The sequence below is a fragment of the Ochlerotatus camptorhynchus genome, unplaced genomic scaffold (genome assembly GCF_037179485.1).
Source record: "Ochlerotatus camptorhynchus isolate MF236.1 unplaced genomic scaffold, CSIRO-AGI_Acam_v1.1 ptg000244l, whole genome shotgun sequence".
NCBI classification, from domain to species: Eukaryota; Metazoa; Arthropoda; class Insecta; order Diptera; family Culicidae; genus Ochlerotatus; species Ochlerotatus camptorhynchus.
In genome coordinates, this window is record NW_027040734.1 from 2435920 (window position 1) to 2462949 (window position 27030).

The window sequence follows — 27030 nt, forward strand, 5'->3', positions numbered from 1 at the left end:
CAGTGTATAAATATTTTAAGCAACACAAGTGCGTGTCTTGGCTAATTTCCAACAGGATTCCGAAGATGCCCTGCACATTTTTCGCCATTCTTGTTTGTGTAGACATTTTACTTGGTAGCCGAGCAAGCAAACGGATCGCGAATTTTCTGATGCTTTTTCGCATCGGCGTCAAAAGGGAAAAGAAGAAACGCCGAAAAGCCTTCTGCCCTGCTGCGGTGTGACTGTGTTCGAGTAAGCGAGGCGACCGACCGACCGTGTGCAAGCGACAGCCGAGCGAGTGAGCGAGCAACCAAACCAAAGAACAATCCGTCGAAAATCGAAAAAAATAGGCAGTGAAGCGACAACGACGACGACGGAGCAGTGTGTGCGCGGTTGGTGATGGTTTTTCGTTTTTCATTTCTCGGTCGTCGCGGGTCCGAAAAAAAAACGCATTTTTATCAGTTTTTTCTTTTGTTTTAATCAAAGCAAGTGAGTGAGTGAGTGGTAGAATTTTTATGCGATTCGAATTTGCTAGAAGCACCTACTACGGCTGCCAAGTGGACAAGAGATAAAAGTTTGGTGATAAAAGTGGAGGATTTTCATCCGTTCTGAAGAAGAGCAAAAGAGGGTTTCTTTTTTTTTTTTTCTTCTGGTAGAATCCGAGAAGAACGCATCAGAGTGTTCGAAGGAGGATAAGAAAAGCAACCGAAGAAGTAGAAGAATTTTTCGGGAGTAAAAGAGACGGGGAGACCGTTTTCGGTGTGTGTCGAGTTTGGCTGTCAAAAAAGAAGAAAGACCTCTGCGGAACGAGTGAGTGGTGCTGCACAAACATCGCATCGCACACTTTGTGGATTCTGAGCTCGAGTTTTGACAGGGGAAGGAAAATTCCGGACGATTTCTTCCTTTTTTCGAACTAAGGTGGTACGCAAACCGAATTTGTTCGAGGAAAAGTACGTGAAATTGTGAGATTTAGTGGTTTTCTTTTTGTTTGCTTTTTAGTTCGGTGGCGTTTGTTTTCGGAGAAGCTGGAAGCAGATTGCATAAGCGCGGTGTGTGCGAAAACACCGAGGTCCGAAAGAGGAATAATAGTTTGGCAAAAATTTGGCTGAGCAGCACGCCGAGTGAACTTCCTGTCAAGAGTGAGAATCGATACCTCTATCCGGAAGGGAAGAGCAAGCGAGCGTGTGTGTGCGGTTGGTGGTGTTGTGGACACGGGCAAATAATTGACGACAACAGTGTGGAAGGCAAAAAATGAACACAAAATCCGACACCAATCGGCATGTACTAACGATTCAGGCGAAAAAGAAGCGTCATAAGGCAGCGAAGAAAAAGGCCAAACAACAGGCGGCCGCAGCGGCAGCAGCAGCTCAACACCCGCAGGAGGAGAGTCAGGTGTCGTCTCCCGATAATGAGATGAATCCGGTTCCGGTAAATGACAATCAGCAGTATTCGAGCTTAAGCACCAGCAACAAGAAGAACAGCAGCTCGAACGAGAGCATTGACGATCCGGATGAGCGGCTGCTGGACGACGCCGGAGGATATAGCAGCGATGAGAGGGAAGGAGAACAGGAATGCCGGGAGGATTACTGCCGAGGTGGCTATCATCCGGTAAAGCTTGGAGATTTGTTCCTGCAGCGCTATCATGTCATCCGGAAACTCGGGTGGGGTCACTTTTCGACGGTGTGGCTCAGTTGGGATCTGGAGGAGAAACGGTACGTAGCGTTAAAGATTGTTAAATCGGCGCAGCATTTCACCGATACGGCCAAGGACGAGATTCAGATTCTGAAATCGATCAGGAATGCCGACCCAGCGGATCCTAAACGGAACAAGACGGTCCAACTGTTGAACGATTTCCGGATAACCGGTGTCAATGGAACCCACATCTGCATGGTGTTCGAAGTGCTCGGCCACAACCTGTTGAAGTTGATTCTGAAGAGCAACTACCGGGGCATTCCGCTGTCTAATGTGAAATCCATCATCCGGCAGGTGCTGGAAGGGTTAGATTATCTGCATTCAAAGTGTAAGGTGATTCACACTGACATCAAACCGGAGAATGTGCTTCTATGCGTAGATGAAAGCTACATCCGAAAGCTGGCCTGTGAAGCTACGGAACTGCACACAATGGGTTGCCGGCTGCCGTATTCGTTGATTTCAGCTGCTCCGCCACAATTTCAGGAGCAGCCAATTAGCCAAAATATGAGCAAAACGAAGAAGAAAAAGCTGAAGAAAAAGGCCAAGATGCAAACCGAACTGATTCGGCAGCAGATGGAGCACATTCAGAAGCTTGAGTTCGGTAGCCTGGAGAACGGTGACTTAGACACCAGCTCGAAGAAGATGGACCAAGACGACGGACCAGATTGTGAATCTCCTATTGCCTCTCCGGAAAGTCCTCGGCTACTGAATGGTGACCATTCTGGATCCGGCTCCTCTGGCGATGAGGACGAGCCCACTCCGAAACCAGCTGCAAAACAGATCGTCACCAACACTTCCACCACCTCCAGCCCGGATCAGTCTGCTTCCAACAATAATGACGACTCGGCTACCGAGAAAGCTTCCTCTTCTCCCCTCCCAACTGCCTCATCCTCTCAACCTGCCACCTCTAGCAGCAAGTTGGACATTAGCGCTTCGATGCGTCGGATCCTGTCCCGGGTGAAAGAACGCAAGGACGCGGCATTCGAAGTGTGCGACGTTGAGGTCAAGATCGCCGATCTGGGTAATGCGTGTTGGGTCGACAAGCACTTCACCGAGGACATCCAGACTCGCCAGTATCGGTCCCTGGAAGTGATCATCGGTTCGGGTTACAACACTTCGGCCGACATCTGGAGCACGGCCTGCATGGCATTCGAGATGGCCACCGGAGATTACCTGTTTGAGCCGCACTCCGGCGATAACTACTGTCGTGATGACGATCACATCGCTCACATTATCGAACTGCTCGGACCCATCCCGAAGCGGATTGCCCTGTCCGGACGGATGTCCAACCATGCATTCAACTCCAAGGGCGAACTGCGGAACATCACCGGTCTGAAACCGTGGGGTCTGGTGGAGGTTCTGCGGGAAAAGTACGAGTGGAACCTGGAGGATGCGATCGAGTTTAGTGATTTCCTTACGCCGATGTTGAGCTACGATCCGAAGAACCGGGCGACCGCGGCCGAGTGTCTCGCGCATTCGTGGTTGAAGCATTAATCAATCAGTGTGTTTGTGTGCCCGAGAAGAAAATTGTTTAAAAATTTCAAGAGAAGAGAAAATCGAGAAAAGGAGGAAAATCGGTGACAAAAGTGAAGCACGAGAGAGAGAAAGAGAGAGAGAGAGCCATAAATGATTTTGCATTAGTGGAAGCAAAAGAGCAAGAGGGCGAGAGATCGAGTGCGAGTGTGGGGTATCAAGGGGTGGGGCAAAAGGATTCGAGACGGAGCAGCAGGAAACGTGGACGACAGTGACTGCGGATAACAAGATACAACTAGGAAAATTGTAAGTTTTCACTTCAATCAACTTTTACGATGCCTGGGTGGGGATCGTGGGGATGGCGATGGAGGATATTCCTTTATCTGCTCTTCTGCTGCTGCTCTTGCTGTTGGGTGATGATAGTGCTCGCGATGTAAGGAAGGGGATGTAGTTTACTGGCTGGCATGTGCTGTTTTTTTCTCTTCCCGCGTGGTGTGAGTTTTCTTTTCTCTTTTGCCTTGTCTTTTCTTTGCGAGTATTGTGCTAGAAAATAGCGGAGCAGTAGGGACAGCAGCAGAGCAAAAGAATTTTTTGTACGATGAACAGGTGTTGAATTGTTCACGGAAACCCAGTTCGATCGAACGAATGACTATTGGTAGAATAGAAAAAAAAAGTTATTCTGTCTATTTACATATTTGTTTGACGTGCGTGCTACACAGCTGCTTGGAGACAAGCAGCCACGAGCTAGGTTGATTGGCGTAACATTGCAATGTGCAGCAGGTTGTCGTACCTTGGGTCAGGCAAAGTTAAAAGTTAGGACCACGAGATAGTTTGTCTACTTTATTAAAACTTTAAACTTTATCAATATCCTGAAATTAACAGTCAATTTCGGTTCCGAACATACTCATGTTTCGGTAACTGAAGACTTGGTAAGATAATGTTAGAATTCACTGAGGATTTCAGATTTTTCCAGGGAAATCAAAATTCTCTGAGAATTTCTTATTTTCCTGGTTTTTCGAGTTAGTAGATTAACTGATTCGTGTGAAAAATATTTTCAGATCAAACATGGCATTGTTAGATGTTGAAAAAGCGTACGGTTGACAATGGTGTACAAGTAACAGATACGGTCTTTCCATTTTATTCGTGAAGATCATCATAAATCATGCTGAATATTGCATTAGGTCCTAAGTAACATTGGTCGATTCTATTCGACGATTTTCTCTTTCGTTAATAGCTTGAGCACATAACCGTTTGGTGTTGTGTTTGCCGTATTAGATGTTAGATAAAAGCTTCTTGTATCGAACTGTGTGCTGAAAATGCCTGGGCATATCATTCATGGAGATACAAAGAGAAAGTCGATGAAGGAAATCTGTCAATGTTACTTAGGACCTAATGCAGCTTGAAATTATTTCTAGGATAGCACATTAAAAATCTCTGTATGGATTCGCATCAGATGTCTTCAACATCTGTGCCGGTGTACCTCAAGGATGAATCCTTGGGTCCATCTTGTTCAATCGGTTCACCTCCGCTATTCCGGCTCTCTCACATTGTATCTCTGTTTGCAGCAGAACTTTGGAGTCGGGTCGGAATCGTAGGCATATTCGATGCATCGAATCCTACTAAAATGCTTCCAACTCCGACCTGACTGCCAACATTCGGAGACCTGAATGGCTTTTCAAACCAACAATCACCTAGATTTGGGTCCCTCCCCTTGGCTAGTTTTTAACCTGGACGTTGGTGGGCGGGCCTAATCTTATACTCAGTGGTTTTTCCTTAACCTCAATCTACCTGTGCACCAACTCTCAAAACAAACAATTATCAAAATATTGCTTGCAATGGATAGATATCAAGTACACTAGAAGATTAAGTGTATTTTTCAACCGACTCGAGTATGAATATAGCATGAAATCCACCCGACAAACCGACATGGCACTTAATTCTGACTTGACCGAAAGTTGTAAACAGCCGATTTAAATGTGCAGTGATTCGAATAGTCAAAACCATAGGATTTTTTTATCTAGATAAAAATAATTTGTCCAGAATAGATCAGACACGATCAAATTCATAAGTTTTGCATGCGGGTTCATGGCTTAACTAAATATTTCCCGCGAATACGGAGCCAGATGTCCGCATGATATATTGCTTGCCTGCTTTGTTGCAATATACACGGATGAGAACATAGCTTGATATGAATCGAGAAAAGACATAACAAAAAAATTCTCTGGAAGAGGTCGGTCGATTCCAAGAATTGTTAAAGCATACAGAGGATCACTATCCGGTGGTTTCATGTTCTGACAACATCTAAAATGGAAATATCTAGACTAACATTTGAAAAGGGCGTAATTCCAAAATGACCATATCGAGAAAATCGCTTCTGAATTTTGATGACCTAAAAATTAATCCTATTTCACGACTTTCCATTTTCTGGATGATTTTATAAGCTTAACATATAGTTAATAGTGTAATCTATCATCATGCATCACTAAAAACTCAAAAAATTTCTTTGACGTGAAATCGAGAAGAAAACATTATACGCCCTGATAATTTCATACATGTTGTTACCCCCCGGATCTTCCACCCTTTGAACTGCCAACACTGGTGATACGCCGTGGAAGTACACCCTCGGGATTTTTTGTTTGTTGTTCCGCCTTGGTTCTTCGTTCGCAAATTTTGTGAGAATGGAATTACGCCCGGAGATTTTTTGGTCTTCTTTTTGTTCGATGTTTACACGTGAACTATCAATCGGATGCATTTCAAATGAATCGGGCGTGACTAGATACTACAGAATCAATAGGTTTGGCATAATAAAACGATATAATTCGTAGTTCTGGTCCAAGGCGTAACAACCAGATCCATCATAGAGTTGAAAGTTGGAAATACGCCATGTAAGAAGAAACGTTTTTGATGATTTGAAGTGATATTTTCTTCTACTTTTTCGTGTTTATCGAGTAGTTTGTGAACTATTCTCTCTATATGTGGCAAAATATGGTTTGTTTACATTTTGGCTCTTACGCCCCTTTCAAATGTTAGTCTAGATATATCCTTTATCAAGACTTACCGTTTGGGATTGTAGCATAGAGGTAACTCTAACACTAGAAGGTCCCGAAGAAACGTGCTCAAGTGTTTGGCTCTGCTCAGCTCTGGTACTATCTTCGGTCCCAAGCTAATCGATGCACCCCTCGAAACATAGGAAAATCCACGAACCCCTCATTTTATCTGTCAAACTTTCATACACGCTAACTTTTGCTTACTCACCAGGTGAGTCGATCGTACTCACTTTCGTCCGATGTATCGAGTTGTCAAAAATTGAGTAAACGAGAAATGTCAAACTGAGTAAAAGCCACTCAGTCAGCAAAATCCTGGACTTGGAAAAAATACCAGTCATGTAGGAGGAAACCTTATAGAAAATGTTTTTCTAAAGCGGCTGAAATGCCTTCAGGTAAGTACCAATTGCTTAGGGAAACGGTGTTGAACCGTTTTTTGCTCCGGTAGAATGAATCCGAAGCAGGCAATTCCCATTTCCTTGAATAAAACTCAAAATAAAAACCCTCCCCGCAACTGAAAATACCGGCGAGTGGATTTGACTCAGTCTACGTGAGAACGTAGTTTACTCAAAAGTGAGTCAACATAAGGCTACTCAATTTTGAGTAGCCATACTTGCCGCTGAGATGAATACATTCGACTCAATTTGGAGTTGACCAGAATAAGCGTGTAGTGAATCAAAACAAACATAGTGTAGTACTAGAATTTTGACTAGAATGGGGTACGTTAAAAGATTTGTTTGGGACCAATAGGCTAGTCAAGTAGTAAGCCAATTTTAAATCGTTAGTTTCCACCGGTTGATTGTAGTCCTTCAACCTTTCATTTTCATTTCCTCCAACATTAGATCCTGCTACGCCTTCCATTGGATCGTGATGTAGGTACCGGATCTTTCTTCTTTTTGAATCAGCTTCTTAATGACGGTAGCTCACTAAATGGTGGTGGAAGCTGCCAATTCCTTTTACAGGGTGTCTATTACCTGGAAAAACCTGGAAAACCGGGAATTTTATTTGTTCTGGAAAAACCTGGAATATTCAGGGAATTTTCCAATTATCACTTCATTCGTAATTCAAAAGAAGTTTTTCGTTCAGTTTCTCGAAACGTTTCTTAAGGACACTGAACTTGACAAGCATCTGACAGCTAAGACAACGTGTGCGAACGAGACAAGTTCATTCAGAGAGTCTTGTCACGCTCGCTCTTCGCTGATTTGTATGTGGAGGATCAAAATCGTCGTAAAAAGGAAACAGCCGAAAAAGAGAGACTGGCAACCGTCAAAAGGAAGCATACGAAGCATGTATTGTATAAGAATAAGCATGCCAGACAGCAGGTCTGAGACCCAACATAGAATTTCTTTTTGAGCTTCAGAGAGGGTCGGAGATCTACTGAGAAATTTGTTGAGCTTCAGGGTAGTTCGTAGATCTTGAGAACAGAACTACAAACAAATTAAAAGTTATTAACAGAAATTCATAAAAACAAAATCACAAGAGAGGTCGTAGATCTTCAGATAAATGTTCAAAGAAATTTTCAAAACTTCAAGCAAGCAAAAATAATTTCAAATCAATTTATAAAACTATAAGCGAAATTTTACAAATCTTCAGGGAAATTCGCATAACTTCAGACAAGTCCAAGAATCTACAGTGAAATATAAAGTATTTCACAGAAGTTTGAAGATCCTCGAAACATTATTCAACATCAGAAAAGTTCGTACATCTTCAGAACAAAGCTACAGAACTTTGAAAAAAAATTACAGGACTTTTGAAAAAATAACAAGAATCTCAGAAATGTTAATGGATCTTCAGTAAAAATTGCAGAACTTCAGGGAAGCTCGGCGATTAAAAAAAAATATATATACACGATTTCAGGAAAATTTGTAGATCTTGAGAGAGACATTTAAAACTTCAAAGAAGCTCATATATTTTTTCAGATAAATTTTGACAACTTTAGGTAATCTTCAAGGAAATTTTCAAATCTTCAGGGTAACCCTAGAGGAATTTACAAAACATCAGAGAAGTTTGCAGATCTACTGAGAAATTTATTGAGCCTCAAGTTTTTTTTGTAGATCTTGGGAATAGAGCTACGGAGCTTAAGGAAACTTTACAGAACTTTAAAGATATTTGCAGGAATTCGACAGAAAGTTTCACAGTTTCACACAAATGTGATATCTTCAGAAAAATTCGTTAAATGTCAGAAAAGCACCTCAATTCCAAAAACAAATCGCAGCGAAGTACAAAAGTACAATATTTTGCAGAACTCCATGGAAGTCGGAAATAGATAGACCTAAAGAACTTCAGAGAAGTCCGTAGACCTGAAGAGAAGTCCGTAGACCTTAAGAGAAGTCTGTGGAACGTCAGAAAGTTCGTACGTTTTTAGAAAAATTTGCAAAACTTCAGCAAAACTCACAGATCTTCGGGAAAGTTCGCCGATCTTTAGATCAAGAATCCACAAAGAAATTAAAAGAACTTTAGAAAAGTTCGGAGATCTACTGTGAAATTTATTGAACCTCAGGGTAGTTCGTAGATCTTTCGAGCAGAAATACAGTAGTTCAGAAAACTTTACAGAATTTGAAATAAATTTTAGGAACTACAGAAAAGTTCAGAGGGTAGGTCGTAAATCTACTCAAAAATTAGCAGATGTTTAAATAAATTTTCAGAATTTTACTGTGGTTCTTAGATTTTGAAAGACATTTACAGAACTTCAGGTAAGTTCGCTGATCTTTAGAGATATTTACACAGCTTCAGAAGAATTAGAAAAAAAACTTCCGGAAAGCTAAAAAATATCTAGATAATCTTTTAATTCTTTAGAAAATTGTATAGATGTTCAGAGATATTTGCAGATATTCATTGAATCATGAAAATCTGCAGAAAAAATTACAGAACTTTCGAGAAGTTTGTAGATTATTAGAAATTTTGGGAACATCAGAGATAATTGTTGATCTTCAAATATCTTAAATCTTCAGGGATTCAGGAACTTTGTAGGTTTTTAGGAAAATTTTCTGAACTTCTGAAGAACACTCAGAACTTCAAAGAAAACTGTAAAACTACCGAGACATTTGCAGATTGTCAGGAAAGATTGTTGATCTTTAAATAAATTTTACCGGAGAACAGAAACAAAACTTCAGGGACGTCAGAAGATTTGAAGACCTTGCAGAATTGAGTTGTTAACAGAAATTTTCAGAACCCACTAGCTTGTCTAAAGTTGGTATCGACATCCGGGTGAAGTTTTGAAATCCATTTTCCTCTTCATATCGCAGCTCTTGATGGACAAGATGAGCCAAATCCCTGCCGTTGTTTCTTCTGAGCAACCATTTCCTACTCCACAATGTTCACCTTCTCTTTCTCATTTTATTTAAAATAATAAAAGCAAATACGTCTGCCGAAACTAGAGCAATTTTCCGGTAATTCATGATGGAAGTATTTACTTTTGATTCCTGATACAGTTTTGTTTTGAAATCTAAATTGACAGTTCTTTCGACATGTGCAAGCAGTGTGAACACCAGCAAACAGAGGGGTTCGATAAAATAATAATGTGTATAATTTGTATGCACCTGGAATTTTTTTCATCCGACCTGGAAAAACCTGGAAAACTCAGGGAATTTGATTCCTTGGATTGAGTAGACACCCTGTTTTAATTGATTGCTTTCAACAGGCAAAATAAACAATATTTCGATTCCTCGTTCACAAGCGAAAGTTACTTTCACTAGGTATCGATCCGAGTTTCAATCCTCTACTTGATCCACCATGACAAGTTTTTCGGTTTGGAGTTGGAAAACCTCTGGCTTGCTGGGATTAGGATACAAATTGCTGTGAAATTTTGTAGAGCAAAACAAAAACAACATCGAAGCCTTGTTATGATTATTCGTTTCGGTGACATTAGGTCACACACACAGTCACTGTTAATGAGCAATCTCACTAACACTTGTGCTTCAAAGCTCCACCTTTGATTGACAGAGGCGCTGTTATCAGTGACGTTTGACATTTGTATGGGAGAAGGAAACAGTTGCCAGTCTTCTTGATTTGTAGTCTTCGCTAAAATGCTTAATTTTGAAGTTAGTTTCCTAGCTGATTTTTAAATTATATAGGGGTATATGCTCCAACTATGCTCACACGCTTCCACTATGTCGCACCACAAAAAAACGTATGGATATGCCACAATAGAAGCACGCCACAGTGGAAATCTCGAGCCATAGTTCAAACACTTATCCCAAATCAAAATGAGGCACATATAAGATTAGTTACAATACCATGTACAAAAATGGTGTTTAACATTGTTCCCTGAGTAATACTTCAATGAAAACAACAATGAAAGCTTGTCACGCAAATAGAATTAATAGAATTATTCCCTTGCAAAACCAAATAAATCTAGCTGTGTAAAAATAAATAAAATATGAGTGATTTGCGGTTAAAACTCGCCAGTATCGCACCCAACGTCAGTGCCTATAGGCCTCTCCAGGCGGGTTCGTATTGGTGTGATTGGCGTGTGTTAGTGAGATGAAATTTTTTGTTTGCTGTAAGAACTGTCATTCTAAAGTAAAAATAAACAACAAAACGAAAACAAACCCTACGCTTGCACGGTAACAGTCAAATACCCTTTTATGAGTAAAAGTTAACCCATTTTTATTAAAAGTGGCTTTACTCATTAGTTTCTGCTAACAGTAGCTAACAGTTACTACTTAATTGGTATAATAAGTTACTCATTAATTAGTAGTGCCGCTTTTATTGACAATGGATTCACTTTTACTCATAAATGGACGAGGGGAGTGACTATCTAAGATGCAGGAAAATGTTTGCTTTGCTTTTGTTAGATGCGTTCGCGCTTAATAGATTTGATTTTGAAGATTTCTTGCAAAAAGGTGGAGAGCGATGCGAGTAGATGGATTTAGATGCAAAAGAAGAAAAAATATGTTTTGTAGATTGATTCGCTAGCATCAGATTAAGCGAACTTCTAAAATTGAGATTTAGATGTGTCGCAGTGTTTGTAAAATAATATTATTAGTGTAGTGCACGTGAGATCCTGCTCGGAGAACTCAATACGTAAGCGTACTACAACGCGGCTTTCAAACAAAGGAGTAACAAGTGTGATACTAACACTGCTAGACTAGATCTTTGGTTTTCTCATGCAGTGGTTCATCAGAGAGGGGAAGCTTAGTAATCCCCATCGCATGCCCATTGCGCCATTCTATCGCCGCATGAGCCAGCAACGCCGGTCATAAACCTACCGTCTCCAACACTCCACTATAAAGCATGAAATTAAGCCCGCCCATCAACAGCAAGGTGCAAAAACTAGCCAAGGAAAGGGATCAGCGGCAGCCAATGAATTTGAAATGGAAATCAACCAGGGGGTAAGTCACTCTGCCACCTTGTGTTTAACACTCCAAAAACACAGTTCGACACACTCCAAACACACTTCCAATAAAATTTTTTATTAATTCTGGCACCACTTCCATGACTGTTTACATTCGATCAAGCATTCGATTGCTATGTTTATAAACAGTAGTTTTGCATCTACGACGAATGTGTTACTCTCTCGGTTACTCTTTACTCTTATTGTTAAATCATATATAACCAACTGATATGCGTTAAACATGATGGATTTTTCCTTACCTTTTCACTCCACTGAAAAAGCCAGGGCGCGAATGCATCTTGGGTCCGACGACGAATTTGATGGCCACAAGGAAAAACTCCGAATGAAGGGCTTTTTCTATGTCAACCAATGCATCCATCTGAGTTTTGTTTTACAAGCACCTGGAACACTTAATAAAAAACATTCTTCCAGTTACTCCCAGCTTTATTAGGCTTCCATAAAAATTTATATTTGTTAGAAAAGTCAACAATATCTTGCCGCTAGGTACAAATTGTAGGGTTTAGAGGCTTTGCAATAATCCGAGGATGTAGTTTCTTAAATCTTCATCTTGGTAAACCCAAAAAACGCTACAAATGTTATGCTTCGTTGAAATGCCTGGCGGTGGTGGTGGATCCCGGTGGTACCTCTGGTGAGTCTTCGATCTTGGTATTCACAGATTCCACATTGAGCCCTTCTCATCCATCGATACGGTCCATCCCGTGAGGCACTCGTTTAGCAGATTGTACAGTTTCTCAACCTTGTTCTCTACTGTTCGCAGCGTTGGTCCCGGATCGTCAATTTTCACCTTCGCAATGAATCTGAAACAACCATTAAAAATACATTGCATGAGTCACACTTGAATGTCATGATTAAATGACATAAAGTTTACCTTATTACGTGACGATTGATTCCTCATTCGTTGAAGATTTCATCGATGGTCATCAGCGAGATTTTGTTATCCTACTTCACCAACAACTCGTAGATGACGCGTCTACGCTTCGGATCTGGTGGCTCGGCACTTTTATTTTTCGATTCTTCATTTGGGTTCACACTACTGGATCAGCTACATGATGCCTCTGTCTGAACACTGAAACTCATGTATTCGACCTGCCGATTCTCGAACTCCGCTCCACCGAGAATCTTGTGTGCGACTGTTCCCTGGACGCAATAATATTGATATTAGGCACCCATTTCGTCTTTCTGATGCAGTGAGAGGGCCAATGCCCGTTTGAATTACTAATCTGCACATCTATACAACAACAAAGGAGTCGCAGGAGGATCTGCCATTATCAGCGTTTTTTTTATGGTTGAGGATATGGTTGCCAGTAAATATATTTTTTCGGTTGAAGTTTTGACAGCTCGGTTAACACGATGAAACACCCAGAAACACCTTTCGACACTCAAAAACGCACATGAAGCACAATAAGCACAGACACAAGGTGGCAGAGTGACTTACCCCCTGAAATCAACTCTCTTTTGTCTTAACTGGAGCGCTACAGCAAAGTCGTCATAGCGGGCGATTTCAACTGTCACCACTACTCATGGGGCAACACCACCTGCGACAGAAAAGTAGCAGGTGGTGTTGCCCCAACGACGTCATAAATGGCTCAAACCTGCTTTTGATAAATGACGGATCAAAAACGTTTGTTCCAATAGACAGCAATTGATTTAACAATATGTTCGGCAGGACTATATTCGCACATTGATAGAAAGTTCTTCTGGACCACACCTGACAAGCATTTCAGACCGCTTTTCGTAAACCATCGAAAATTTTTCGAAGAGGTCTCAAATTGGAACAATGAAGAAGTTCAAAGCTTGGATGACTTCAGAAACAAAGTAAGACAATGCGTAAACAAGAACAGAAAAGTAAGTAGATATACTCCTAAACCATGGTGGAATGACGAGGTAGAGAGAGCATGGAAGGATAAGATGGAAGTTAGAAGGTTTCAAGGACAAAGTACTAAAGGGTGATACGGTCAAAATTTGGTCAAGGGAAAACGCGTGTAAATCGGTGAAATCGTTTATTTAAAAAATCAAATTAAATTTCTTTTTCAAGTTCAATTAGTATAAAATTCAGGAAAAATATTCAGTTAGGCTTCCGCTTTTCCAAATCCGAATTGCCGGGCCTTACGTTTGACCCCTGCCATCAGATTTTGTACAGCCACCTTGTCCACCTTCTTCGCCGCAGAAAACCAGTTTGCCTTGAACTTCTGCTCGCCCTTAGCAGTTTTTTTGGTCTTCTTTAGGTTCCGCTTGACAATAGCCCAGTATTTCTCAATTGGGCGGAGCACTGGTGTGTTGGGAGGGTTCTTGTCCTTGGGAACCACCTGCACGTTGTTGGCGGCGTACCACTCCATGGCCTTTTTACCGTAATGGCAAGATGCCAAATCCGGCCAAAACAGTACGGAACAACCGTGTTTCTTCAGGAAAGGCAGCAGACGTTTATTCAAACACTCTTTCACGTAAATTTCTTGGTTGACAGTCCCGGAAGCTATGAAAATGCTGCTTTTCAAGCCACAGGTACAGATGGCTTGCCAAACCAGATATTTCTTTGCGAACTTTGACAGTTTCATGTCCTTGAAAACATCTGCTACCTTTCCCCTTCCTTTTGCCGTATAAAACTCCTGTCCCGGAAGCTGCTTGTAGTCGGCTTTGACGTAGGTTTCGTCGTCCATTACCACGCAGTCAAACTTCGTCAGCATCGTCGTGTACAGCCTCCGGGATCGCGCTTTGGCCGTCGTATTTTGTTTATCATCGCGATTTGGAGTCACTACCTTCTTGTAAGTCGATAGTCCGGCTCGTTTTTTGGCTCGATGCACGGTTGTAGACGATACACCCAGCTTATTTGTGGCATCTCGGAGAGAGAAGTTAGGGTTTCGCTTGAAACTACCGGCAACTCTCTTTGTCGTCTCAGCGGCTTCCGGTTTTCGATTTCCCCCCGATCCAGACTTCCTGGCTGTTGACAAACGTTCCCCAAACACTTTAATTACATTTGTAACGGTTGATTTGGCAACTTTTAGCGATTTTGCCAACTTTGCGTGCGAGTAGCTTGGATTTTCGCGATGCGCGAGCAAAATTTTGAAACGCTGCTCTTCTTGCTTGGACGGCATTTTGACAACTGAAGAGTGAATTCCAAAATCAAAATAGGAACAACATTCTACACACACACACCTTCAAAATGAGGGGTGTTCAGATTTTTAAAAACAAAATTGAAAGAAATACGTCAAGTTGATATTGACCAAATTTTGACCGTATCACCCTTTATAGAAAATGCTATAGAGGTAAAAAAAATATTCGGCGATATTTACTCGATTAAAAAATGAAGGTGTTAAAAAACAAATCCTGATCCTCAAACAAGCTCGAAGGTACTCTGGAACAAAATAGCAAGGATATCAGGGAAAAGCAATAGAAGGAGAGTTAACAATTCAATACAGGAAGACACACGTCTGGGAGAAGAGTTTCTGGATGTACATGTTGGAAAAAATGATGTAGACATCAAGGTACCGTTATCATATGGGCCGGTATGTCGATACAACCTGGTGGATGCGGAAAAATGGAACCAGATTCTAACATCAAAGAACTCGAAGTCAGCCCCTTCCGTAGATATGATTACATACGGTATGCTCGTATGCTCAAGCTAATAAAACCTGAGCTCTTATCTCATATTAAACAAATCAACCAAATGTTCATATCAAGGTACAATGACATATCACCTAAAAGAAATAAAAATTGTAGCGGTTCCCAAACCGGGCCGGGATCAAGGTACTGTGCAGGGGAAAAGGCCAATAGCCCTGATTCCAACTATCACTTTTTTTTTCCTTTGGTTTGTTTTCCGTGCTGAGCACCAATGCTACCGACGCTAGGGAGGCAGCTCCCACACCTGGGCCCTACCTATCAACCCATCAACTCATGAACCGGGGACCAACGGCTGTACTTCCCTTCCGAAGGAAGGCGTGATCAGAGATGTTGGCCCTTATTATGGGTGTCACTTCACGGTGAAAGGAGATTTTTAGAAGATTGATTCGCTAGTGTGAGATTTTTCGAGCATCTAGCATTGAGATTTAGATGTGTCGCCCCCCTCGGAAAATTCGACGGATTTTTTTCCGCGTTCTCGGTCGAGGATCTTCTGGAATAATTTTCTCACGCCAGGAAAGCGGATTTGAGCAAAACCGAAGCGAACAACAAAACAGGACAAAACCTGGGGGGAGGTGACTGTCAAATACGAACAATCGTCGCCTACCTCGCATAACTGGTTCCAAACGACAACACAGTCGTAAGCAACGATGGTTTGTTTATGTTTGGAACCAAAATCACATATGCAATGAGCGTAAACAGGTAAGGTCCAGAAATGTATCGTCCCTTTCGTTCTCTGGCTGATTAAATCGATGATGGAGTTTGAAGTCACACTCCTTCAACCGTTTAAGGTGATTCCTTGTATGGTCCACAAATGGCCGCCACGTAGGCTATAGATGCACTTCCACCTCGAGTTTTCAATTACACAAATCTCGGAAATTAGAGCTACATTTCACCTGAAATTGCTACTGCGTGTATGCTGCAGCGCAGCAAACGTGGAGTAACAGTTTAATTGTAGTACGTGTCGGGGAAGCTGATATTTGTGAACTTAAAGTTTCGAAGTGGTATAAGGATCTCGCAGCGAATCACCTTAAACAGCGGGAGAACGAAAGAGATGAGAAATTCACTGAGCCTTACATATTTACATCTCATTGATGGATTTTCCGTAGGCCGATTTGGTAGCGCATCCCGCCCCTGGACAAAACCCTTCATGTATACATGCATGTATTGCTGGGAGGTGTCACTTAAAGCTACACACAGCAAAAAAAAATACTATGGCGTTGTTGCATTTGCGGGCAGATGAGTTGGTCGCCGGTAAGAGCCAGTAAGTGCGGCCAGCAATTGAATCAAGAGGTATTCGAAACAAAATTGATAAGAAATGTCCATTCAAATCGATTTAATACAGTTGAACAAATTTCAAAACTATATACGTGCCAGATTTGGAAATAATATTTTTTGAATCTGGAAGTGTGTTTATGATACCATTATCCATTTGATAAAGGTAGAGTGAACATGCGGGGCTTATTGTAAGTAAAAGTGACCTCGGAGTGGTCGTGAATTACCAGGCATTCTGAAATGGGTCACTGGAGCTGCAATAGAGCTAACACCTTCTAACACCCGGACTAAACCTGCTTTAATTTAAGGGTAATAAAAAGCAGTTTTCTTCCATAATAACACTGCCGGACAGTGGGGGTTTGATTGTACACACACACACACACACACACACACACACACACACACACACACACACACACACACACACACACACACACACACACACACACACACACACGCAAGTCACTAAAGTCACTATTTCTTGTAATCAGTCACTATTTTCAACTTTTATAGCGTGGATTTATTTCAAGATTGATCATTCTTTGCTTCAGGCGTTTAATCGTTTTTCTCTATCTATTCATTTTGCTAAGCTAAATTTTTAAATGCGTTAAAATATTCTTTTTTTTTTGTAGATCAAAAACAACAGCAATTTACCCAAATGTGTTTAAAACATGTCAATCAGTTTTAAAGAAACAGCTTTACAATCAAATCCATTGAATGTTGAATTTTATCACTTACTTAATTTCTCACATAATTTTTTGATTTTTTTGGGGGAATTTCAGACCTTAAGAGCAGTTTCTGTAGCTTTAGTCCAGACTTTTGGAGCAGTTTTAATATCTATAATCGTAAATTTAGAAAAATTCAGGGCAGTTCCATGATGTGCTGAAAAAAAAATCGAGAACCCTTAAGATGTTCCGAGAATTTGACGGAAGTACAGAGTCCTTCAGAGAATTTAAGAAAACTTTAAATTTAAAGGTTTTTACCGGAATTCCATTTATTTCCGAGCAGCAGAACCGAGATCTTCAATAGAATTGACAGTTTTAGGGAAGCTTCGAGAATATCAAGACAGATTATAGAATAAAAGGGCAGTTCAAAAAATTTCAAGGAAATTGTAGAAACCGTAAAGAAGTTGCGAGAAACTCAGGGAATTATGAATATATCTCAAACAAATTGCCGGATTATTAAATAAATTAAGAGAACTTCAGGTAACCACTGTTTAGTTCAGGGAAAATTAGGGACCGTTTATAATGGTTATAATACTTAAGGAAAGTCGAAACTTCAAGGCAAATAATTGAATTTCAGTAAAGTTGCGGTTTCTTAAAATATACTGAAAATGCAGGGCATTTAAAGAAATTCAATAATCGTTTAGGCAGTTTAAATACCACCAGGAATGTCTAGACTATTGAAGAAGTTTTAAATAAGTGTCGATAATTTAAGGGAAGTGAACTTCAAAAGAGTCTTGAGAACTTCAATGAAAATCATAGAACTATATTACATCATTATTTCGTTCTAACTCCATGAAAATTGCGGTAGCACAAAAGTTCCAGAAATTTAGAAAAACTTCGAAAACTTCACAGAAGGACTGTGGTCTTCACAAACATTTCGTGAACTTTATAGAAATCTATAGAGCTTAAGGAGAAATCCGCGTACTTCAGGATTTTTTATGAACATTGAGGAGGCCAGTTCCTTTAGTTTCAGAATATTAATGGGAAGTTTAAAGCAGTTCCCAGATTTTCAGATAATTTCAGAGACGCAGGGCTGGTAGCGAGTCACTTTTTAGTGACTTGGTCACTTTTTTCAAGCCAGTCACTAAAAAGTCTCTTTTTTTAAGGCCAAGTCACTAAAGTCACTTTTTCTTGTAATAAGTCACTATTTTCAACTTTTTTAGCGTGAATTTATTTCAAGATTGATTGCTTTGTGGCATTTAATCGTCTTTCTCTATCTACAGGGTGTCTTCTCATTTTTCTAAATAGACTTACTTGAGTTTTCGAGGTTTTTCCAGTACTTTACCGGATAAAATCCAGGTTTATAATATGAAAGCTATTCTTTAAATGCGTTAAAAATATGCTTTTTTTTGTAGATCAAAAATAACAGCAATTTACATTAACTTTTTTAAGACATGGCAATCAGTTTTAAAGAAACAGCTTGACAATCAAATCCGTTGAATGTTTAAGTTTAACACTTACTTAATTTCTCACTTAATAAAGTTTAAAAAAAAACTTACTGAATTTGAGTAAGTCGAAGATCTAAAATTTTTCAATATCTTGAAGTTTCGTATTCCATGTTAAAGATATTAAAAATTTTCAAAGCTCAAGAATCAAGAAAAGCTAGAGATTTTTGGGGAATTTCAGATCTTAAGAGCAGTTTCCGAAGCTTTAGTCCAGGCTTCCGAAATAATTTCTTGAACGTGATCAAAATTATATGAAAATCTGGAAATCGTAATAGTATTTTAGCGTGTTGGAGATTATCAAGAACTTAAAAAAATGCGAAAATTTAGTTAAATTTATTAGAGAAAATCAACGAAGTTCCATTAATTAAAAAAATGCGAGAACTTTTAGCAAGAAGTGATATCTTCAAGAAATTCCAGAGAACTTCTTATAAATTTAGATAGTTTCATGATATTCAGCGAAGTTCCGAGTTCTTCAAGGACGATCAGATAGCTTCAGAATAATCCCATTAACTTAAGAGAATTTGCAGAGATCTACAAGGAGTTCCGTAGATAGGGGTATTGCATGAATTCTATGATTGATCTGAAAACGTCAGAAGCGTCAGGGAATTATGGATATATATCAGAAAATTTGCCGGATTATTAAACAAGTTTAGAGAACTTCAGGTAACCATAGATAAGTTCAGGGAAAATAAGTGAGCGTTTATAATGCTTATAATACTTAAAGAAAATTGTCGAAACTTCAAGGCAACGATAGAAACATTGAGGAAACTTTAGGAAGTCCTATAAAGTTCGGGAAGTTTAAGAATTTGATGAGAAGTATTGTGAGCGTCCGGCTAGTTTCTCAAACTACAAAAGAACTTCAAGGCAGTTTCATTAACTTCAGAAAAAATTTGGGAACTTTCAAGTAGTTCTTAAGACTTCAGAATAGTCCATTCTGATTTCCATTGAAATATTCCTCAACATTTCAATAAAGCTATCCTCGTAATTCAATTTTCTTTTAGTTTTCCTCGGAATTAACTTAAAATTCTCCTTTTGAATCTCACTACTTGGAATTCAGCTCACATTAAAAGTCTCCTAAGAATGCAGTGGCATTTCTTCTCACAAGTTCCTTAGATGTATTCTCATAATTTGTATGGCAAACCCTCCTGAATTTCTTTGAAAATGTTTTGGAGTTATTCTCAGATTTAATTGTAATCCTCCTTTTAGTATTTTCAAAAAGATTCCAAGGACTTATGCTCCGGATTCGTTTTCTCTCACAACTTTATAAAATAATCCTAAGAAGGCCCTTGAAATTTTGCTCTGAAGGAGTTGTGCTCCTCAGAAATTTTCAGAGTTTTCATTAAAATTAGCAAAAATTAGAAATTAATTCAGGGTTTCTTGAAATTCTACTCAAAACTTTCAGGCTTCACAATAAATCTAAAATTCCTCAGAACTACCTTAAAAGCAGATTGCATTTGATTTTTTTTTTCTGAAAGATTTTTTTTTCCCAGAACTTCCTTGAAATAAGGTCCTTAGAAATTATAATAAAATTTCACGAGCTTTTAAAACTGTGCGTGGATTTTGACTCCAGATTCTCGAAAGTTTCTATAAGTATTATAGCTTTTAAGCCCAAAACTAGTTCACATTTAAAATTTCTAGAAAATAAGCATATTAAAAAATACAATGCAAGCCTCTGTTTTGTTTTTAATTTATTTATTACTGAATATTAGTCCACTGTGGATCTACAAAGTTCAAATTTTGAAAATAAATAACGAGAAACATTAAATGCTTGTATTTTAAAATTTGTTATTTTCTTTAAATATTCTTAGTAAGAAAATTATTAAATTCTCTGAGCCTTCCAGGTATTTTAAGGATAAAATAAATTTCCTGAGGATTCCCGGTTTTCCAGGTTTTTGAAGTTAGTAGACACCCTGACTAATACCGTGGGTTTGGCAATAAATTTTCTACTGAATCTTGCGTTTCAAAGGTTCATACCGTACATAAGTGTTTATGATACAAGTAAATAAATCTAAAACATCAAACATTTATTTTCTTTTAGATCACTTTTTAGTCACTATTTTTACAACTATAAGTCACTATTTGGTCACTTATTTCTTCAAAATGGTCACTTAAATCACTATTTTTGACAGCAGTGGTCGCTCCCAGCCCGAGACGTTAAAAAGTTAATTGAGGTCTTCGCATACGTTCAGAAGCTCACTGAAGCTTAACCATTTTTAGGGCGGTTCAATTAAATTCAGCGCAATACAACAAGATTTATGAGAACTGCTAACTTTAGAGAAGTTTTGAGAATTTCAGAAAAGAACAAATAACCTCATCGCAGTTCCAACCTCATCGCATTAGAGAAGTCACATAAATTTTAAAGAAGTTTAGAGAACTTCAGCGAATTGTTAAACGCTTAGAGGAGATCCATGATCATTGAAAAAATTTAGGAAACTTTAGTTCAGGGAAGTTTATGAATTTGATGAGAAGTATTGTGAGTCTCAGGCTAGTTTCTCAAACTACAAAAGAACTTCACGGCAGTTTCATTAACTTCAGGAAAAAATTGGAAACTTTCAAGTAGTTCTGAAAACCTCCATTCCATATTCTACGGAGATTTGACAACTTATCACTCACGGTGAAGTGATTCCCATTCGATTTACACGGTAATCACTTCATCGTGAATGACAACTGGTCACTTCACTTCGTTTTCACCATGAAGTGAGACCCGTAATAAGGCCCCTTGTATGCTGTTGGATCATAGTCAGAGGCATCTGGAGAGAAGCGAAATAGCGGACGAGATCATTCGAACATGCCGGGAATGGAAGGTGGACAACCAGTGGATTCCAAGCCATATCAGCCATATCCAAATATGGAGCGCAGCCCGGCGACCTTCTAAAGCACCCTATATTGTTGAAAGACGCATATTTGCAATTGCTGAAAAAAAAAATGGTCACTGTCAATCAAAACAGAAGAGAAGAAAAAGAAGACACCTTCAAGTGACTAAAACCGAAGACAACAAATCAAGAAGACTGGCAACTCTGCCAGAATCTAAGCGACAGATGCAGTAGCGGTGCGCTCGAGTGAAGGTGTCCCTAATAAAAAATAACCATAAACGAACAATAACCCAAACCATTGAACTATTCCACAAATGGTTTGGATGATACCCAGAACACGTCGTTAAGCAAATTAACCATACAATTTTTATTAGGGGTAAGTAATACATAGAAAAATGAGCAAATACACAAACCTTGCTTCTGAGGTTGTAATCTTTGCTATCAAATCGTTCGAAGCATTTACCTTGGAGCGGCAGATGACGCGATTGTGTCGGTCTGATAGCGGTCGTACGAGAAAATGGAAGAGTTGCCAGTCTTCTTGATATGTTGCCTTCGCTAAAATGAGCCACTAGCCTATTCATATATGGTTGCTTTTAAATATCAATTTTGTACATATGTGAAAGGATGAATCAGTGGGAGATGTATTTTCGGTTTCATTACATTTTGTAGCACTAATCGAGTACTATGTGTCATTTCCTCAAAACCCGACCTCTTCAATCCCTTCCTTTTCCCATGGCGTTCAAGTTGTCCGCATAGACTATTCAGCCATTACCCTTCCTTTATCCTCGGCTTTGGATTGACTTGCGCTCCTATTGCCCCACCAAACGCTGCAGAATGAAAATGAAAATTATTGACTGCTGTCGAGAACATAATTTCATTAGAATAGCTTGTTTAACCAGCGCTTAAACCAGTGTTGGAAAAATCATTTTCAAAAAAAGTTCTATCACAGCTCATTGCAGAGATAAATCCCAAAGGAACTTCTCACAAAAAGTTCGCGAACGAGAGATGATAAAAAGTTCATGAAAGCGTAGAGCGAGAGAAATTTTCATTTCGTATCGCGAAAGATCTTTCGTCTCTCCATCTCACATCATTTCACACGTACTCGTGATTCGAACCAACCAAATATCCCCTCAGCTTTGTTCTTTTTTTCCAGCGAGTAAAGGTAGGCGATGATCACGCGAGAGTGTCTGTTTGTTTTCTTCTCGTTCTCCGATATTTTTCGCATCCTTCACATTAAATACCATTTCCAGAGAACTTTGAGATTTGGGCGTAATTGCTTTTGTAAACAAACACGTCATTCAGCGATTTCTCACGAATCAAAGCACAATCTAGCGAACTATACTATACCAAATGAATCATTCATCTACCTGTCTGTGTTGTTAGTTTTTTAGATTGAACTTTAATTCACGAGAAATCGGCGAATTAAGTGTGTGTTTAAATTTTTTATCATCCTAAATTGCACACTAAAAAGATGTTTTTGTCAGATCCTTGGTCAGCAAATAAAGCGTTTTGAAGTTCAGCAGTGCAGCAGTCCCGCATACCTTATGGTTTTGGAGGGTCTAGACCCTTTCTAGTTTTACATTGTTTTACAGGATTCCCAGTCATGGGAGAGGACAGTAATTGCCAGTGCTGTAAATTTTCATATCATTCGATTGAAGATGAACCACTACAACCATTCAATCAATTCTGTGTAAACGAATTCTCACATGACCATAATTTGAAGAGCCCCTTTCTCATTCGAAGCTCATTGTCACTGTCAATTGAGTCACTCAGTATCATTTGATATACGACAGTGGAGTATGGAAGAAATCCAGGAAAATGGTCCCGAACAGACAAGTCGACCCGATGTCGGATCAATGTAAGGCTAATTTAAGGTCAATGTCGACCCAATGTCGTGTTGATGTCGGGTCAATTTTGGGTTTATGTCGGGTCAATGTCGGGTCAACATCGGGTTGGGGTTTGATAGAAGTCAGGTTGGTGTCGGGTTGGCTTAGCTTTTTCGCCGGAATGTCGACCAGAGCTCCGTTTGTGTGTAGGTTACACTCATTCGAATGATATATAGCGTTTCTCAAATGAGAATGATCCATGCAAATGACTAAGCAACTGATATCACCCATTCGGAGGAGGTCCCCTTTGATAGCGAATAGCTACTTTTCTCATTTTCATCAAAAATGTTCAAATGATTTTGAGAATTTACAGCACTGGTAATAGCACAGTGAAAAAGTTCACCACCACCTATATTCCCAACCATCCCCCTGCATATAATTATTGCATAAGAGCTTACAGGAACGATATTACGAACACTAGTGATGAGAGGAGCCATGTATTAACTGTATTTCGTGAAAATTAGGATACATTAGGCGCTCCTCCTTCCGCAACCCCCTATCCTGAGGAACGGTTTTAATATAAAAATTGCTAGTCACAAAATCTTACACTACCCTCCCCGTTCCTCGTTAATGTCGCGTTGACACTTGTGCTGATTCATTCATTTTTTTGCCAGAAACCAATGCACCAATCAATCAGTTGCACAAAACTGTTCACATCATCCTGATAACGGCTACTTTAAACAACAGGCGCCAGTAGACAGCCAGGTACCAGACTTATCAGTCTTTAGAGATTGTATTGATTTACTCGGGATAGCTTTCTGTCTATAATCTTTCCCTTGTGAAATGTGCAGTGCAATTTTCAAGAACGAATGTGGTGTAAAGAGATAGAGAGAAAAAATGTTCTGATATTTTTCGTATCCTCACGTTGGTGATTCGAGTTAAAAAAGTTCGCGATATCTCATTCTCTCATCCCAGAAAGTTCGCTCAGGAAATATTGGAGTGTGAAACTAGTGAGGGAAAGTTCCCAAGAGAAAACGTATCGCAAGCGAAAATGATATTTTGGTGAGAATTCCATCACTGGCTTAAACAATCGTCACGTTGGTCATAGCTTGTTATGATAGCCTGAACAATGCGAAAAGAGCAAATCGAAACATTGAACGTCGCGTGAAAGTGAAACTTAATGAAGGCCTAGATGATTTTTCGTAGCTTTTAGTTTTCGGATTTGTAAGATCATCTCTTTCAAATTAAAGAGATTTATGGTCAAATCGGTTGTTTATCGTGTATTTTGTGAAATTTGTCGTCGTCGTCGGTGCCCGGGTTTGAATGGTTACAACAACTCGAGTAACGGTATGATGTAGATGAGGGGCTCGGTGGCCTTTGAACGACCGTTTTTGCTTACTGAGCAGAACATCATATGAGTCTAATCTCAGGCCCGTCCACTTCAAGATTCGTCAATCGTTTTATTAGTTAAAATGACTACATGGTAATAACTGCAACTCGATGATTGAAAAGGAGCTCGTTTGCCTAGTGGCAAACGTTTTTGCTTACTGAGCAGAAGACCGTGAGTTCAAACCGTTATATGATCGTTAGGGCATACATTCAGCAGTCTCTTACCCATCATTCCATTGATTCCTTGTGGAAGTGCAGAGGTCTCCTCAGCTTCCATCATAGCGAGTGTAAGGTCAACACATTCCTACCCATTCCTTTCTTGACCTGCGTTAGGGCGCGGCCGGCGCTGCTATTGCCTAGTTTGAGATCACCAGTTTTTACACATTGACGATGAATACTAGTCCCAATCATCGTCTATTGGTTCTCTGTGTAATTACAGCTGATCTGGCAATAATAGAGTAGCAACCGTGGGCGGTCAATCATACTCATGCTCATATTGATAAATGAGATACCAACTCGTAGAAATTATAATTTATATTACACCGTATTTCTTAAGATTCCAGTGAACTATTCGACACCTACCATTCAAAGTCATCTAAAAATATCCTTGCAAAACGATTTCTTGCTGAACCATTTACTACTATTGCCATTGTTTTCTCTTCCGTTCTTTCCAAAACAGCACACCACTACATCCGGAGATTGAGACCATTTCGAAACGAGTGCTACTACTGCTGCTGCGGCGTGTGTGAGCCAACGAATCAACAGCCGGTCGGCACAAGGTGGTGGTACTTGGTGGAAGGAATCCTATCACAGCAGCGAAATTTTCACCACTGGACACAAGCATGAAGATAGGAACATACAAAAAAAAGATCGTAATGAAATTGTTTCAACTCTAGACAGACTAAATTAAACAAAAGTAAAAACCATAAGCAAATGAAACACACACAAACAGACACTATGAGATGAGATAATAAAAAGAAGTAAATAATCACCAAACCGAAAAAAAAACTCGTAGATATTTTATATCGTCTATATTGAAAAGAATAAAAGAAAGGAAGCAAAACACGCAGAGATATGGAACACGGCAAATGTCGCTGCCGGGGAGTCCGCGAGAAGCCTTTACTGCTGAGATCTAGGTACCTACTACGACCACTAAAATGCCGCTACTACTGCACGAACGGCCGTGAGCAGCAACACGGCGAATTTACCGGAACAGAAGAAGAGAATACAACTTCCCGCGACGCTCCACTGTGTAGGTATATACCGTTATACAGCGGTGTGCAGTGCAAGTCAGCCAGAACCGGAAAACCACCGACGACGGCGACGACCGATGGAGATTTGATATGCGGCACAATCACACTCTCACTCCCCACGGAAGAAGGCGAAAATGGCAAATGAGCCGGCCGACAGGTTGACATTGGTGTGGAAGACAGGTAGGCCATTCGGAGGGGGTGGGGGTTGGGTAAGCCACCTCAGTTTCACAGTTAATGTGGTGGTTTAAATGTGGTCTGAAATTGTTGGGGAGGGAGGGGGGGGGTGGTGTACTGACGGCAACTGGAAGGATTTGATGCGCGGTGCGCACAGTAGTAGTCGGAAAAGGGTGGATGAGCAAACGAACGAACGAACGACCAATCTTCTTCATCGTAGTTTTTGTCGTTTCAGCTATCCTGGTGACGTTTTTTAGAATGAGCTTGGTTTTCTCATTTTCTGTAGCAGCATTGTGCTAATGACTTCCTACTTCGGTGGGTAAAGTGGGAGGGGGGAGGGTGCAGAAAAGTGGGTGGGAAAGCTTTATGAGGGTAAACTTTTTTTAGTAGAAGAAGCAGCAGCAGCAGCATGAATGGCCCAGGGATCTGAGACGATAAAATGTCATTATCAAACAGAATAACAATAACTTTAGTAACTTACAATAGTTAGCTGGATGAAAGAAAACTATGTATGAATAAACAAGGAACCCGAAACCGTGTTAGTAGCTGAGAGGAAATTACCTACGTGGAGAACTGTGTAATCCTATATTGTTAATAGACAAAAAAAAGCAAACGAGATGAAGCGTCGGAAATTATGTCACATACAGGCACTTTTTAAAGGGATAATACAAATTTAAGAGCTGTGGAAGGGTTTAGCAACATTACATTACATTACATTCGTACGTAGAGAGAAATAAATAGATGCAACCGTTCACTGTTTCACACAGACACCATTACACACATTCACATATGTAAAGAGTAGTAGGTACACCACGAAAGCGTAGCAAAGCATACCCCCATGTCATATTATACGTTGCATTAATACTTGTATCATCGTCTCATCGGGAAACATGAAGCCGGTCGGGGGGCCGGGCCCGGTTAACCTTTCCAGTGGTTTCGGTTTGACATGGTAAAATCGAATTGGTTATTGGTTA

General features: G+C 40.0%; 1 protein-coding gene across 2 annotated transcripts; it reads left to right on the forward strand.

Moving 5' to 3' along the window:
* The first annotated feature begins 267 nt into the window (after positions 1-267).
* On the forward strand, positions 268-26009 carry SRPK (SR splicing factor protein kinase). 2 transcript variants are annotated; one of them, XM_065226058.1, is made up of 3 exons: positions 268-900; positions 979-3450; positions 25309-26009. In XM_065226058.1, exon 2 carries the CDS (start codon positions 1231-1233, stop codon positions 3163-3165), a length of 1935 nt encoding a protein of 644 aa, XP_065082130.1. In that variant the 5' UTR covers positions 268-900; positions 979-1230; the 3' UTR covers positions 3166-3450; positions 25309-26009. The 2 variants fall into 2 exon arrangements, with proteins under 2 accessions (XP_065082130.1, XP_065082129.1); XM_065226057.1 differs by having other exon boundaries at positions 268-3450.
* Positions 26010-27030: the final 1021 nt, after the last annotated feature.

Coding starts and splice junctions, on each gene's coding strand:
- SRPK (XM_065226057.1), top strand. CDS start 1,231: ATGAACACAAAATCCGACACCAATCGGCATGTACTAACGATTCAGGCG.